General features: G+C 37.0%; 1 protein-coding gene across 2 annotated transcripts in view; it reads right to left on the bottom strand.

Annotated features, from left to right (window-relative positions):
* The window catches only part of GLCCI1 (glucocorticoid induced 1), a 53,051-nt gene that overhangs the window by 21,818 nt on the left and 14,455 nt on the right, over positions 1-16,778 (bottom strand). For both annotated transcript variants that reach the window (XM_027910990.1, XM_027910983.1), the window contains exons 2-3: positions 11,385-11,536; positions 3,917-4,003 (exon numbers count right to left, since the gene is read on the bottom strand). In XM_027910990.1, the coding sequence (XP_027766791.1) occupies positions 3,917-4,003; positions 11,385-11,536 (239 nt within the window). The remainder of the gene's footprint in view (positions 1-3,916; positions 4,004-11,384; positions 11,537-16,778) is intronic.

Below are 16,778 nucleotides of genomic sequence, written 5' to 3'. Positions count from 1 at the left end.
CTGGGATAATCTGAATATCCTGGTAATTCTTCCCTTTTGAAGAGACCTAGATGTAGACTATAAATATAAAGGAACACGTCACCTCCCACTATTCCTCTCCACATGCTCATTAATATTTATCAGTCAACAGGCTGTATTTCTCCAAGTCAGGCTACACAACGTGGTGACTTCCTACTGCTGAACAAACCATGAACCCCTTGTTAATGAGTGAGCTCCATCTCATTCATGAGCCGTTTGTTAATAAACAAGTTAACAGTAGGTCAAAAAGCAAACCAATCATTAGAAATTCTTTCAATTGGTATATGAAAGCACATAAGGCATGGAAGCTCTCATATTGAAATCTCTTTTATTCCCATGTCCTTTTCAAGTACTCTGTTGGAGCAGAAGGGACCTTCCAAGGGGGGGCTGCTGGTGTCAGTGTAACAGGTACAGCACACAGAGCTGCTTAAGGGAAGTGAAATATCAGCTGTCTATGTCTTTAAAAACCTATAGAGAGCAAAAACTACTTGTTTTAAACAATGGGTTTTTCCCAATTCTGGGTAAATTCCAGTTCAGGGTAAGCAATACTAAAACTGCCCCTGAACAACTTCAATAGAATTTCAAACTAATTATTCAGACTGAAAGGGGAAAAAAATACCAGCAGTTCAAACCACTACTTGGTTTGCGTCCACTACAAAGACTTGAGAGCAATCTCTGTCTCCCAGTCAAAACGTGTATCTATTAAAATAGCGTTAAAGCAGCTTTATCTTACACAAGTTACACTCGAGGCTTCATAGAATCAAACAGTAGAATCCTTTAGAACAAACAAATTTTTAAAAAGTAGATTTTGTCAAGAAATTATTAAAAAGGTACACTCTATCATTAAAAAGTTCATAGTGAGAGCAGGGGACATTTGAATTTTTAATAAACTCACTACAGGAAAGCAAACAGTGCCTATTTCAGTGCTAGACAGATTCAATCCTAACACATACCTATTTCAATCAAGGGCAAAATCAGTTTCATTACACAGTGAAATTCTTTTTTTAGGTGGTAATACAGAATTCATTTTCTTGCTTGGGATCTTAAGTCTATACAACACTCACTTTTAGTTGTTATAACAAGATTTTTAAAGATCTCTTTTTCAAAGAGCTAACCAGCTGTATTAAACAAATATATCTGACTGTAATAGTACTCAAACTAATCAAGGACAGAATTATTTTTTTAAAAACTTGAAAGCACATTCAATCTCATTTTATCAAAACCAAATAACATTCTGTGTACAAGTGTTTGGCTAGTTTATGTCAACAACATAAAAAAATACATGCTAGAAATCATTTCATTAATTGCTGAAGCAAAAAAACATGAATCCAATCTCTTAAGAGAAGCCAAGGAAACTGTACACAGCTACTACTTGTTTACTGTTGAATGCTATGGGAAACAATTCAAAATTCTGAGTAGAACACTGTTACCTACGTTACATATAACAAATGCAGTTGCCCAGGAGAAAGCGGTATTTTTATATCCATCACTTAAGCTCTTGTTTTCAGTCGCCCATAGCTTTGTCAAATTTTCTCTGAAGTCTACTATGCAACATTCTGCTCTCCTATCTCCTTCACATCAGAGAACTTCAGTACAAGTAGCAGAGGTGTTTTAAGAATGAGAAATCAAAATGAAAAGGGGTCAGAAGACAATTTTACAATTTTAAGTGCCAAAACACACTATTGTAGTTTTTTTCCCTGAGAAGGTCTGTTTTCCAACGCTTTGGATGAAAAAGCCAAACATTTGCCTGAGGGTCCTTTATGCTGCAAATATACTCCTCTAGTCCCTTGGAAGAATCTTCACATTTGGTGAAGCTTTAGCAAAAATTTCAGTTTGCACACGTTCAAGAAAGATGTCTGGAACTGGCAGCTACATTTGTTAGTAATTCTGTCTCTACTGGGTTTAGCAGTTTGAATAGAACTGCCCCAAAGAATTTATCCTTCCAGGAACTGCAGACTACTGTGGCACAAAGAAACTGAGTCCATAGATACTGTTGATTATGAACAAACTCTTAACAGCCCCCATCCCCCAGGCTTAAAGGTGAGCAAAAAGAAAGGGATAAAATAGAAGCCAAACAATGCAGAATCAGAATTGACAAGGAGTTGGAAAGTAACAGAATAAGAGCTCAAATAAGGGAAGGCAGGTGAGTATTGGTTGGATAATAAACAGAGAATGACGCTGGGACTATGAACCTGAGGAACTAGAAGGGTAAGAAAACTGGCCTGAGAAGTTGGAAAAAGGAAAACAGAGGAAAGAAGGAAAAAGAGGAAGAACTCTAAGCTGGAGAAGACAAGAGCAGGTTTAGGGGTGAACAACGGTCGTAAAGTTTGGACAGAAACAACTCCCTTCCAACAAAACTATTTTGTCCATTCCTGTGCTCCATCAAAAAACAGGAACCATGAAACACATTGGTCACACATTTCTTATCTTTCTCTTGTGGTCAAGCACATAAAGAGGGTGGCAACCTAGCACAATGGGTCACTGTTATCAACTGTCAGAGACTTGCTTCCATGCTGAAGGTTTCACTATCACTGACAGCCACAGTCCTGTGGTGAAGAGCTGCTTATTGCACAAAGTGATAGGGAAGTGCCAGAATATGAAGGATAGTGTCTCAGTAAAAGCAAGGAAGTGTTATCCTAGAAAAACAGATGCTACTCCTCTCTATGCTATAATTTCTTTGTGCTGGTGGAATGTTTTAAGCCAATACTTTTCAGACACAAAACTCCTTCTGCACTAATTTCTGGTCACTTCATCTTTGACTCTGAGTGCTTCCTCATCCAGACAACTGAAGGCCCATGTACCAACACATCAGGGTTTCGTAAGAGGTACTCAGCGAGACGGGAACAACCAACCCTCTTTGGATCAACCTCTCTTTGGCCCAGGTCCTCATCTTTGAAAATGAGGCTACTGCCACCACTAGATTGCAAGACTATTCTGTTATTGTCAAAACTGATTTTAAAATTAAAGTAATTAAACTTGCATCACTCGTTTTGACAACTACTCTTCCTATCAATGGCTGTCAAGAAGAGGACTATATACTGCCTGTAACATCATCTCCTCAGATACTGCTCTCATTTTTGAATGCCCTATTCAACAGGGAGTCAGGAGAGAGGATGCAAGAGGCCCAGAGTATTAGGGAAAAGTTCCACCTCATGGGAACATGTAGCAAGATTCATTTTATAAAAAGAAAAGTGTAGTTCTTGAAGAGAGGCTACACTCTTCCTGACAGGGGTGTGAGGCAAAATGTAGGCCACTTATTAGGTTCTGAACAGACCTAGTTACACAAACTCTCAACAAAATGGAGGTTATCGGGACAAAAACTGTAACACTGTCATTTCAGCTGATCTGGAGACCATTTTACTGTATCTACTTTCTCATGATGCAAATCCACTTCCCTTTGTGGTGGGTTCTTCCTAGTTGCAATTGTAGTCTATAGCAAAATAAGTATGATTAAAGTACTCATACCATTACTGTACCAACACTTCTTCATTTATGAAAGTGGTGTCCTCTCTCCAATCTAAAACTTCAACAAAATTTCTAAACAAGAATATGCTAACATACCACCTTACACTCTGCCTCCTTCAGGAGAGCATCACTAATGAACAGAAAGCCAATTAAAGTAATTCTGAACAGAAAAATAAGTAAGCAACAAGATGGTTCCTCAGTGCTCACTCCGGTCACTCTTTCACAGCAAAAATTTCATAGTATGCAGGAAGAAAGTCCAACAAGCATAAAATAAGAATCACCTGTCAAAACTACTCATACGTTGGAGGTAAAATCTGTTTCAAAAGCAACAAAGGGGAGGGAAAAGGTGTAGTTTTCTGGACTCCAGACAGGGCTTAAAAATTGTCTTGGGCTTATCAAAACTTGAAAAGCGACACTGTGCAAAATTTCTCACCTCTTTCAGTTGATCAGCACTTCCCCACGATGCTGAGCGCTGATGTGATCTCTTTTCTGCTCCTTCTTCAGCCCAACAGCTGGGTGTCTAGAGGGGAAAAAAAAAAAAGAAAACACACTGTACTTAATTCTCCGGAAGAAAAACTTCTGGTACAAATTACTGCTTTACTGTTTAAGCAGCATCAGAGTTCTGACATTATACATGAAGAATAAATTCCAGAATCTGATATGCAGCAGTAATAGTCTCAATAAATTAAAAGCAATATAGAAAACCAAGACTTTGTAAACTTGCATTTACAAAGGATGAGAACAATGCACATTACTGAAAAGGAATCAGAAGCCTGGCAATCCCAGAGGCTATTCTACTCAGGAAGGAAGCTGGACACCACCTTGGGAAACACTACAAAACCAATGCCTGCAGCTCCTTCTCGCCCTGCAAAGGGAGGTGGGAGCAGCTCTACACAAACATGCCAGGCCAGGCATGGTACCATCAAGCACAGAACTATAATTTCCAAGCCTTGGCTACACCTTCATAACCACCACACTGCCATAGTATCATACAGCCTACAGCCCCACACCTAAACTCATCAGTGCTAGTATTTAATGTGATCGGTCTCTCTGTGTGCACAGGGCTAGGCTACATATCCCACTTCTGTTTTCTGCACTTCCCATGGTTTTGGCAGGGCTTTTTCTCTGCTATTTTTACACCATCAGGAATATGTCCCCCAAAGGCCCAGCAACCTGTGTAGATGACTAGAAAGCAAAATAGGAAAAATCTGTATTGAACTTTTAACTGCATTTTCCCAGAAAAGAAAAAACAAGTCCTTATATTAAAAAAAGTAAGAATTCTTTGTGCTTACTACATGACCATCATATAATACCCCCTTCTATTTGAGTGTGGGGAAGAAACCAGGAAGGTAATATGGTTATTGAAAAAAAATAAAAGTGAAGAGTTAAAACAGCTACTTAAAAATATGTGGAAAACATAGATGTACCTCAGCCAGGCAACCCTTGACTCTTATCACCCATAGCACAGCCTCTGCCACATGAGTGTGCTAAATATGTGTGCATCTGCTTGCTCTGCATTTTAACAGAGCCATGTTCTAAGTAATTACTTGCTTTTGCAGATTGGGTACTTACCATCTCCCTGAAATGTGTGAAAAACATTGTGTTGGGTTTAAATCGTTTTTAAAACATTGAAGTGGCTTGCAGATTTCTAAGAAAATAGAGAAAATGGGGAAAATTTGCTTCTTTTTCAAAACCATGGGCTTTCACAGCCTATTACAACTTACTTTCCAATTTAAACAGCTCTTTTCTTACAGTATTTTACTATATCCCAAGTACAGCTGGAACCATACACTTATACAGAAACAAAAAAAAACAGCAATGCAAAGGGAATTCTATGAAAATTTATCTTCCAAAGAGTGTTTTCTGAATACAATACTGTTCCACAATTTGGGGAACAACTCCAGGATGAAGTAGAAGCAGGAATTTTGGGTGCTTAAGTATTTATTTGTAGTACAGGAGGGTATACCAGGGATCACTACAAACTCATAGCCTTTCAACTACGTCTTAATAAAGAAAAGAGATACCAAGAGTCTAAAAATCCAGTGACTTTCTCAATAAAGAGAAGTACATTGTTCAAAAACAAATCAAATATGTAGAAAGCAAGAGTTTGCTTGTATTTTTTAATAAGCATAGATATTGATCCAGATAGCAAGGAAAAAAAAAACAAAGTAGTAACAACACCCTGAAGACCTTCAGCAACATCACCAGTTACTGTTCGCAGAGAGGTGGGACTCCTTATATTGCAGTTCAAAATCAAAAGTAAGAATTAGAAAACATCCATTAATTTAATACTAAATTTTGTGCTTTCTCAAGTATGCTTTGACATTCTCTTCCACTCAAATATCACCTCCCTTGAGACAAAGATTAAATGGTTGCTTCCACATCTGGTAAATTGAGTCCAAACACAACCTTTCAATAATACACATACACCATCAGTATACAGGGGGCAGACTATTCGTGACCCTCAATTTTATTAGCAGCATTAGATTACAAATACTGTATGATATTTCTAGCATAGTAGTGAAGTCAGGCAATATTACCGTGCTATTTAGAGACAGATTGAAAAAAAAAGAAAAAGCATGAAAAAATAACACAACATAAGCAGTTACTAGAATATTATAGCAAGCTAGTCCTCCCCAAACCCTAAAAAATGCTGCTTATAATATATGTAATCCACACGATATAAAGATTAGTTTGGGGTAACACCAAAGCCTGATATTCGAGCTAAAGTTTTTAAAAAGCAAAACAAACAGAAGCATCCCAGACTTGCTGCATACAAGTAGAAATTCTGGTTTTCTAAGTTTAGCTCACGTATGACCACCTCATAGCTTACTTAAACGCTGTAATTTAGATCACAAATAAAATGGGAGGGTATGGTGCCCATGAACTGTGTCACAATTCACGAAAACTGTTTTCTCATCTTTATTTACAAGTTCCACAAAATAGGTCTATTACCCACAGAAGCCTTCATTTGAAGCTGCAACTGTACTTCCCATGTGTTAAACATATCTAAAAATAATGGAAGTAGAAACAGAATTCAAAATCGCATTTGAAGAAAAATGTCCAAATCACAATAAACAAAAACTAAAGTTGCTGCACCTCAAATCAGAAACACAGTAAGAGAGGTCAGGTACTACCTGGAAAACTGGTAATATTTCAGAGGAGAAGCCAAAGTATGCATCACATAACTATGCACTGAACTTCATGAAGGATTAGTCCTGCAGGTATGAGAAACTAAAATTTTAGCAGAACCTTTAAAACATTACATAACACATGCTGCAGCTACAAGAGGTGGATGACTTAGTTTTCAAATTGTGAAGGTTCGTGGTCCATTTCAGTAGACAGGTAGGGCAGGATGTGTTGAGAACACCATACACGGTTGGTCTCTTAGTCTTCCTGTAAACCACCATTACCATCATTCTAACTCACCCAGCCCTTTAGAGATTAGCACTTCTTCCAACACATTAGGTAATTCTGCCTTGCTTTTCCACCCATGTCACGGACATACACCTACATTCTTTCCACTGCAATTAGATCAGAATGACTGCATAGAATACCAACCTACCTGAACCTAAAATAAGACTGAATTACCCTAAACATCTCACATTTTATTGCCAGCCCTTCCCTCCCAATTACCTAGCCTGCATCCCAGAATATCTACACAAGTCTAGGTTTTACAGAGGAAGTAGCAATGTTTTTGAAGAAATTCCACATTCAGAAGAAGCCCAAGAGCAGCACTATAAGATAAAAACTGATGGGTTTTCAGATATTTCCAAAGTATTCAAAGGCCCTCTAGAAATTTTACAGAAAAAAATGGCCTAAGGAGTTACAAGTTAATTTGACTATAGGTGATAACTCCTAAACATAAGACACGTTAAGTAAAGTTAGAATGATAAATTCATTGCCCTATGACACATGTATCTTCTTCCCTGTAACTTCTGTCCAAAGTACATCATTATATTATCTCATAAAATCAATGAGAACTAATACACCAATAAAAAAGTTTCATGGAATTGAGCACCTCTTCATTTATGGTGTTCACTTCAGAGCAAAAAAATCTCTATCCAGAAGAAAAAAAAAAAAACGTGTCCAATGAGGGCTAACTACATTAAAGCCTTGACCTACACATTACAAAAATGTATTTTAGCCCAACATTCAAACCTAATAACTCTGCATTATTCTTTAGATTAGAAAGAAGCAAAAATTCTGAGAGGCATTTTGCAAACTTTCTTCATTTGTGTAACACCTAATTGCCATATACAATGAGAAAGGTATATCCAACAACACTGGACTCCAGTTGAAGTCATCAATTGGAAATCACTGGCTAATATTCTACTTGGTCATTTGTTCATTTCTTCGTATTATTTAGACTGAGAAAGATTACACAGACCTTTTAACGGCAATTACATTGCCTTTATCTGGTAATATTTAACTGGCATCAACATCATGTTTATCTCTAATATTTCCTTTTTAATTTTGTAAGTATCTTTTAAATTATTTAGCTATTGTCAAATAATTATATTAACCAACTCTGACAATTATCCAAATTTTTCTGAAGATTCCAAGGTTAGGGATAACCATTCAACACTCCTTACACTGTGAAGGGGAAAATACTTACATGATGAAGCAAGAAGCAGCAGTTTACAAAACTGCTCCATCAGTGCTCCCAACAGAGACAGAAAAAAACAGGGAAGAAAGCTATACTGAGTTTTAAACAACCTTAATGAAAAGTTCAGATTTTACAAAAAGAAGGGAAAGTAGGACAGTGGAAGAGCTCAGGAAGGGGACCACAAAGTACATCAAGACATGTAACTTCGTATAATAGGAAGTTTACATGCATTTCTGAAATACTTAAAACACTACGAAATAAAATTGCATACCTCTAATTATCCAAAACGCGCTACTTCCTAAAGATCAGCTAGATCTGTGTGTATGCACACATACATACACCAACATAAACACATGTAGAACTCAGAGAAATACTGAACTGTGTAAGTATCACAATGCATAGTGTTACAGTATATTCTTCCAAAAGCAAATGTAACAACCTTACTTCTCTATTTTCAATCAAAACATCTGGGGTAAGTAAGAGTGACACAGACTATAGCTCCTATTCTCTGAGATGCAACAGAAACTAAACAAAACAAAATTTAGTTCCCTCTATTTAAACAGTGAGATTGATATTTTATTGATTATTGATTTTTTTTTTAACATTTATATAGATTTTTTATAGATTTTTGATTTTTTTAAATCATGGTTTTATTTTAGAAAAAGAAGAAGCATTTTATTCATGAGCATTTTACAGGTTGAAAGAACTTAAGTGGGGAAAAAAGGACTTGGAATAAAACTCATTGAGGGCTCATCTGATCACAGTGAAGACCAGAAACTGACTTTCGTTTTTAAAAAAAAAAAGAATTCTAAGAAACTTGGAACAGCCATAATCATCACCTTAACAAAACTGCACAAAATTTGGATTTTAAATTAGTGTTTAATTAGGGACAAAACCTACCCCTGAAAGAGAAATAGTTATTCCACCTACAATGTAAGTTATACTGACAGCATTGTTCCTGAGTTTAGAAGTAAAACAAGAGATAATTTATTCTACAATGAAACACGCTCATTAAAAAAATGTTTTATTGATTTCATTATCTTTTTTTTATTTGTTTTGTTCGTAACATCTTCCGCTCTGCTAAACTACCAAGTGTTATTATTTTTAGATAGTGTAAACTATATGAGCTCTCATGAGTTAAACTGCTACTTAGCCAACAAACATGAAGCAGCAGAAGCACTTGTGCTGGTACCCAGGCAAAGTACAAGGCTTTAATTTAATTTAACTTAATTTGCCATGCATGCATCCTATCAAGGACTTGGAAATCATCCTTACTTCTTGAAATTAGATATATTTCATACTACACAGAGATTAAACAACAAAAACCCCCCCACACAACCAAAACATAAGACAATGTTTTATGATAATCTACAAGCCTCCCTAGGAGCATTTTATTTGAAAACAAAACAAATAAACAAAAAACAAACTGGAAATCACTGCGCAAATCACTATGTTTGTTCCATTTTACATATTCATATAGTCTTAAGTAGTGACTCAACCTAAACACTGATACATGCTCGAGTTTGGCTAATATGATTCTTTGCTAGAAGATATCCACCAATCCTGCTCCTGTCCCTTTGAAGTAATACTTTAACTTGCAATGACAACAGTACTGCCTTTCTTCTCTGTTACACTGGATTATGCTGAAAAGGTAAAACTTCATTTTTAGTTTCTGGATGAGGCAAAGGGAGGCAGCCAACAGTTCACATAACCTAAACACTTACTTGAGCTCACTAGGAAAGCAATTTTACTGCCAAATACTTGAAGCTCAAATATTTATAGAACAAGTTTGTTTATCTTTTCTGTAACTAGTGAAAAGGTTTGGTTGTGAATGTTTAAATATTCTAGATTTTCTATTCATAAGGGTATTTGCAAAGTTTGATATGGATATATGTTTTAAGAGAGGGGTTGAGAAATACAGTAACTACAAAGCAGGCTACTGAAAATCTCCTGAACAGAAATTATGGTTTCAAAACAGAAAAGACTTTCAAGGCACAGTATTGTAAAATGAAGGCACCTTGAAAGCCAGTCCAGGATTTAGAGCTTTTTAGGTAGATCTTTTATGACAGTAAATATGACTGCTGCTTCTTTTTTGCTAAAACTGACTGTTTTTAAAATAAATAAGCAGGACATGAAGACAGCATTTTTTAAAGGGTCCTCACTACAGCTGCTAAAATTTTCTTGGAATATTTTAATCACCAGATTTCCAAATTCATTAAGTAAGATTCCTGAGACACACAGATAGATCTTTTTTCTTTTTTAAGTATTCTGTGCTTATCTTTCTCCCATCAGAGGACTTCCTGTGTTGCATTACACCGTATTTTGAAGAGATGAGGAAAATTACATATACTTGTCCAGAGAAACTCAGTATTACACAAAAAACTAGAATCACAGAACCTATTTAAAGACCCATGATAACTACGGACCAGAATCATGGCACAAGAGATAAGCAACTAATTTAACAACCATCCCTACACAGCCTATAGACTGAAAATACAACCAAAGAGATCTAGTTTCTTTTCATTTCCAACTTAGTTTGGAACACAAACTCAGATGACTTACTCCATATCCCAAAAGCACTGCTGAAAAAACAAGAATGCAGCTTCTCTGCTAATAATTTGGGTGGTTAGAATTATGTGGGTTTTATCTGTTTGACAGTGATTATCTCTAAGGGCAACAAGCTCCAGCATGAGGAGGAAGCAGGCAAGAAACAACATTCACCTTTCTAGCCAAAGAGCAGTATGAATGCCACAGCAGCCCACCTGCCAGAGCTTCCTGCTAAGGACAGAGCCCTGAAGAGAATCCAAGGCTATCACAAGGGTATCAGGCCATCAATAACCTCAGTTAGCCCTCCCTCAGTCGCACCACCCCCCTCCCCAGCCCCAACACAAATACACTTTTTGAGACTGACAGATTTATTACCCCAACTTAGTAAAATCTTTAGTTTGCCAGCCACTGCTATATGGTATCTTTTTTTTTTTTTAAAAAATAACACTCAGCATAATTTTGCATATAGCAGCTTAAAAATAAACCAGATACAAGGCTGAGATGGAAATCTGCTTATTTAGCCTCAACAGATCTGCCCACATACCGAAAATTATTTTTAACAACTGTTTTCTAAAATCGCATACCGTGTTACTGCATTGACTCTGATTACAAAAAGACTACCGCACCCTATTTTTAGGGTTTCATATTTATAGTAAGATTACAAGAATCTACATTTCTTCAGAATTAAATTGAGTAGACATCAATCATACGAAACATCTCTGTTGTCTTGTTTTACAGCTTTTACCTGAGTAGATTTATCTTTCATACATGAAGGGTAGTGTACATGGGGATCACGTGGCCACTGTCCTGTGAGGTAAGGTCCTGTTATTGTGTCCAAAGAAGAAGTTCGCCTTATGGTACCAGAAGTTCTGATTTGCTGGGATTTTGGCCTGTCCACTGTAGAAAACCAGAACAAAATCAACAAAAAAGTCAGGCTAAATTTGATGTGAAATGTTAAAAGCTAGCTATGACACAAAATGGCAAGAACACATCAGAAACCTTTGTCTAAGTGCCAAGCTGAAAAGAATGCCATCACATCAAAGCAAATAACACTAGACAAAGAAGAAAAACAAATACAAAAGAGAAAACAGTCACAAACACCCCAATGCTTAAAGTGTTCATATCTGCAAAGAACTGGACTACTTATGGTATATACTTTCATCAACAAAAAACATCAAGCAAATTTAAATACAGTGATGATGCAACTTAGGAAAGCCAGACACACAGAAATAGAAAATATAACATAATATAACATTAAGTTAGCTTGCTTAGCTTTCTAAATACTAAAACCATTACAAAAATTATAGTTCTTAAGAAGATGCATATCCACTTTATTGCTCTCATGTATGTCATTCCATATTATTTACAAGATCCCACTACAGGCCTTAGCAAGCTGAAAGCATGACTGTGTCTTTCCCTCTGACAGAGCTGGGTTCAAAGCAGCTGCCTTGTTTGCTATCACTCATCACAGTGCCTGCAGTTCTTAGACTCCTCCCTGTACTTCTCTCCCCTTACACCTAGGTCATGGAACACCTAGGTCATGGAACACTTCTTCCTGCATTTCATTTGGAAAGCAGAGTGTAGGATGATTCATGAGACCGATGTGGGAAAGAAGAGTTTTAGAGCATGCTCTCTGGATCATCTTGCTTTATCCTTTAGGCAAAATTACTTCATATACTCATTTTCAAGACTTCACATTAGCCAACCTCAGCCCTACATTGCAGCTACTGTCTGTTTTGCTCACCCCTACTAAAAGTAATTAGCAAGTGCTAATTTTCAACTTCATCACGTTCTTTGCAATGATCTGACCCACCAAAACCCTACTCACTGCTCAGAATGTGAGAGCAGACCTACTGGCACACTTCTGAATCCAAACAGGGCCACTGGCCTTCACAAGCATTTTCTATTTGTACATCACCTGAACTGATGGATATTCAAAGGCTGAGTCAATCATCAATGTGTTGTGTAACATTCAGCACAATTATCAGGGTATAGCTTGCACTAATACAGCATGGTTATAGATATATGAACATGAGAATGTTAAAACAGACCATTTTAGACAAATATAAGCTGCTGAAAGACTTCATTAGCTACTCATTTCAGGTGAAGAATTCTAAATAATGACATGAATTGGACATACAGTAATATACCATGCTGCCTTTTATACAATTGTTCTGACCGCCTTAAATATAAATCAAATCCCTACCATTCAAACAGAACTATCCTTATAGGATTCCAATTGTGACAAATTTACATTTTAGGAAAGATCTTGGAACTATTAAAAGAAGCATGAAATCCAAAATAAAGACGACAAATTTTAAAAATGAAATTAGTGTTTACATGTGCACTGAAATACAAGTGTACCTCAGGGGTACATAGCTACAAAGCATTCTTCCAACCTTCCTTGTCATGCTATGGCCCTACGCTACTCTCTCAGGTGGCCCAAGTTTTGAAAATTTCTCAAAATACACTTTTTAAAACAAGTTAAAGACAATGCATAGCTAAACAGGCCAAGACAATGTCTGAAGACAAGGAAATAAGGACTAAGTATACCTTTGCAAACTTTACATTTAAAAAGTCTTGCTGCCAAAAAAAAAACAACCAAGAAAGCACAAGCCCAAAACCCGCAAATAAAATACATTGAATCAGATAATGAGGTAAGGTCTGTGTCTTGTTCTACACCCAGAGGAAAGAGAACAGCAACCCCAACATTAACGACTAACATAATATCATTACAGCAGAACAGAACAAAAACATCACCAAAAGTTACCACATTTTTGTTTTTCCATGGTAATCTTGGAAGTGGACTGCAGGAGACTGTCAAACGCTAAAGTCAGGAAAACAAAAACTTTAGGATGCAGTTTCTAAAGTCCCTGCTCTTTTTCAGTGTTTCTTTGACTTAGAAACAAACTGCTTCTCAACTGCATGAACCAATTCAAGTTAACACTAATTTAATGCCATTCCTATTCCACTCTTGTCTGCGCTCTTTCCACCTCCTTTGAGTCGGCAGGCATAGATGTGTGAATCCACCTAGTAGAGTGATTCACTGAATTAAACATAAAGAAAACTAAAATGAATTCCCCCAACGTCATAAATACAGTTTTCCCCATTACAGGCAGAGTTGGCATAACATAATGGGCAGAACCAACCACAGGAGAGCCAGAAGGAACAAGAGGGCTGCAGCAGTACTGAGTCTGTTCAATAATAGTTTGGGCTCCTCACCCTTTATATCATTAAATCATAAGAAATACAGGTATCTGTAAGCATGAAATTTGAAGGGACTTCTACAAGTTAGCATTTGACAAACTGTCTTGCACAATAATGTACTTAGAGACGACAGGTTGTCATGGAGAGCAGTATTGTACTGGACCACAACAGTGGAACATCACATCAGATTAAACTGTTCTATAAATATTAAACCTGGTCTCAGGATTTCTTTCTTAATTTTGCTTTTCTCACCTCATCCCAAGTCTGGCTTCTCACTATGCTAGGGAGCTACTACAAAACTTTCACTTCTCCCCAAACTTTCATTATCAATGAAATGTTGATGCTACTGTCACAAATACCCTTCTCCAGACCAAATCACTTTCTCTGAATAGAAACTTAATGATTCTCACAAAATCAAGTACCACCTGAGAGCTGAAGCACTTCAACAGCTCCTGAACACATTCAACAGACTTCAGCATTCAAAAAGGCTTCAACAGTATCAAGACATCTCTAAAGTTACAGACTGATTTTATTCAAGTTTCAGACTACACCTCATCTGACAATATTTAGGTGTATGAATGAGTAACTCAGAAGGATTCTGTTGTCTTCCTCAGTGACATCTGACACATCTCACTAGAAGCTCAGCTCTACCTCCAGGACAAGTAAACTTAGGAAAACAGCACTGAAGCAGTGTAACATTACTTGAAAAAGTTAGCTAGAAATTAAAAAGCAAAATACATGCTTACAGGAAGGTAAAATACCTCATGTGTTATTTAAAATATGCCACAAGTTTAATGGCATGTATTTAGAGCCTACTGCTACACTATACTACATATAAATAATGTTACACAGAATGACAGAAGGGTCCACCTCAATACTACAGCTGGTGAAATTCGGCATGATCCTACCTCCCAGCAGGAACCAACTAAAATAAACGGCATGAAATCACAGTTCTGCATGCTGGATTGAGAGCAAAGAGAATTCTAGTTATACCACCTAGACTGACTGAAAAAAGGTTTTCATTTCTCTGATAGCAAAATGTAATTCAGTAAGAGACTAACACGACAGCTCTTTTCAAAAGGACACAGGGCTCAAATAAAACCATCTGCTACAGCTCTAAAATGAAGAGCTTGCTTTCCCATCCAGCATAGAGGCAGCTAACCTGTGCATCATAATCTGAAAGCCATGTTCACAGGCCATTTTTAGTTTAAATACTGCTTTGTGCCACACATGCATAGAGGAAAATCACCTGCAGCTGAAGAGCATTGGTAGCATTATAGAAACTGCTTCAGCTAAATCCACCAGAGCTCATCTGTCAGCATCTCTTCTTCCCATCTTTTTCTCAGCAGTGAGCAAATGCAGTTCAAGTTTGGCAAGAACTTTTCCACTCACATCCTTGCTTGGATATAACCAACTTAAGAAGACTAATAATCTCATTACTGATGTCAGTTAATTGTGACACTCTCCTGCCATAAGGTTAGACAACATTCTTGCAGTAATATCTTGATTTTTCTCTTGGAAGTTTAAGACAAACTGTTAATCCAAGACAGTCAAGTTATGACATTATGAAGTATCATTACTAAATTCCACAATGAAGTTTCATGAGATGTTTCTCTTCAGTTTAGTTGCTAGCATTCCACACAATATTCTGGTTAAGAGCTACTACTGAAGTGAGTCCCAAGCTTAGGACTCATCCATTTCTGAAGAATTTCAGATTTTACACAGGAAATGAATACTAATTCCAAATATACTCAAGACTCTTGGAAGGACTCACTTCAATGGATATCCCTAGTTTGCTTAAGACTCTTTTCAAGAGCCACAAAGAGTTCAAGTAGTCAGGCTTGAAGGATATGCAGAGACTGTGTATCACTCTATGAATGAGTATCAGATATTTCTAGAGCATTCCTACCGGACATGACAACAAATTTACAACAATCTACAAACCCAATCAGATGCAGAAGTGCCTGTGTGAATGCCTCTTAAATGATGAAGTACCTGGGAATGCAGTCCAAAGAATCATAAACTAGAAATGGAAAGCTGAATAATAAAGAATGGTGACCCACAGTGACCTCCAAGAAGGATGGCCAACACCACTTAGGTCACAGTTCCCACAGCAGCTACTGATGACTGTCCCACACATCCAGCTAAAACTCCCCTCTTCTGTTGCACCTTGTACAAGCATGGAAGAGGGACACCTCTGCTCTTTCTTGCTTCGGACAGCGATTCCTTGAGTACCACAAAAAGCAGATTTTCACATTTAAGAGGAGTAAGTCTGGGACAAGTCTGGCCAAGGGGTTTTGCCCTTCTGTTTCCTTTTTAAGCAAGTATATAGTGACACTGCACTGATTCCTGAATGTATATCTGATTGATCTTTCCTGCTCTGATTATATAGGTAGATGGTCAAACTGGTGCATGTTTTTGTCTCTGATTTTTGAGAGGAAAAAGATTGAATAATGGGGATTTAGAGGCCACTCAAAAAAAATATTTCAATCTTCATTCTCAAGAAGGCTTTTCTCTTGTAATTGGAGCCAAAATCTCTCATGAAAAAGATTAACAAGGGATTTGAGGTACCCTGAAGTTTTACTTCAGAGGACAGATCTATTGGCTCAAAAGACATTTCCCAGTTGCCAGTGACTGACAGACTTGTTTCTGATCCAATCGGCAAACTGGATGAATGATTGCATTAATGGTTCAGAGTGGTGCAAAGCAACAAAGAGCACACTGTTTCCCATGTACTGTTCATACAAAATAACAAAAAATAGGATTTTAAATAGCATCTTAAAAAAACCACAACACTGTAATATGTAATTGAAAGGAAAAGATGTGAACTTACTGCACTTTCCTTCATAATTTCAAATTATACAGCTTAATATCTTTAGTATTTTAAAACAAAGCAAAATACTAGCTTTTTCAAACATTTAAAATGCAGTTC

Source organism: Empidonax traillii, unplaced genomic scaffold (genome assembly GCF_003031625.1).
Source record: "Empidonax traillii isolate 1590-97213 ecotype Southwest subspecies unplaced genomic scaffold, ASM303162v1 scaffold30:size3273891, whole genome shotgun sequence".
NCBI lineage: Eukaryota > Metazoa > Chordata > Aves > Passeriformes > Tyrannidae > Empidonax > Empidonax traillii.
This window is presented reverse-complemented; position numbering and strand designations above follow the sequence as displayed.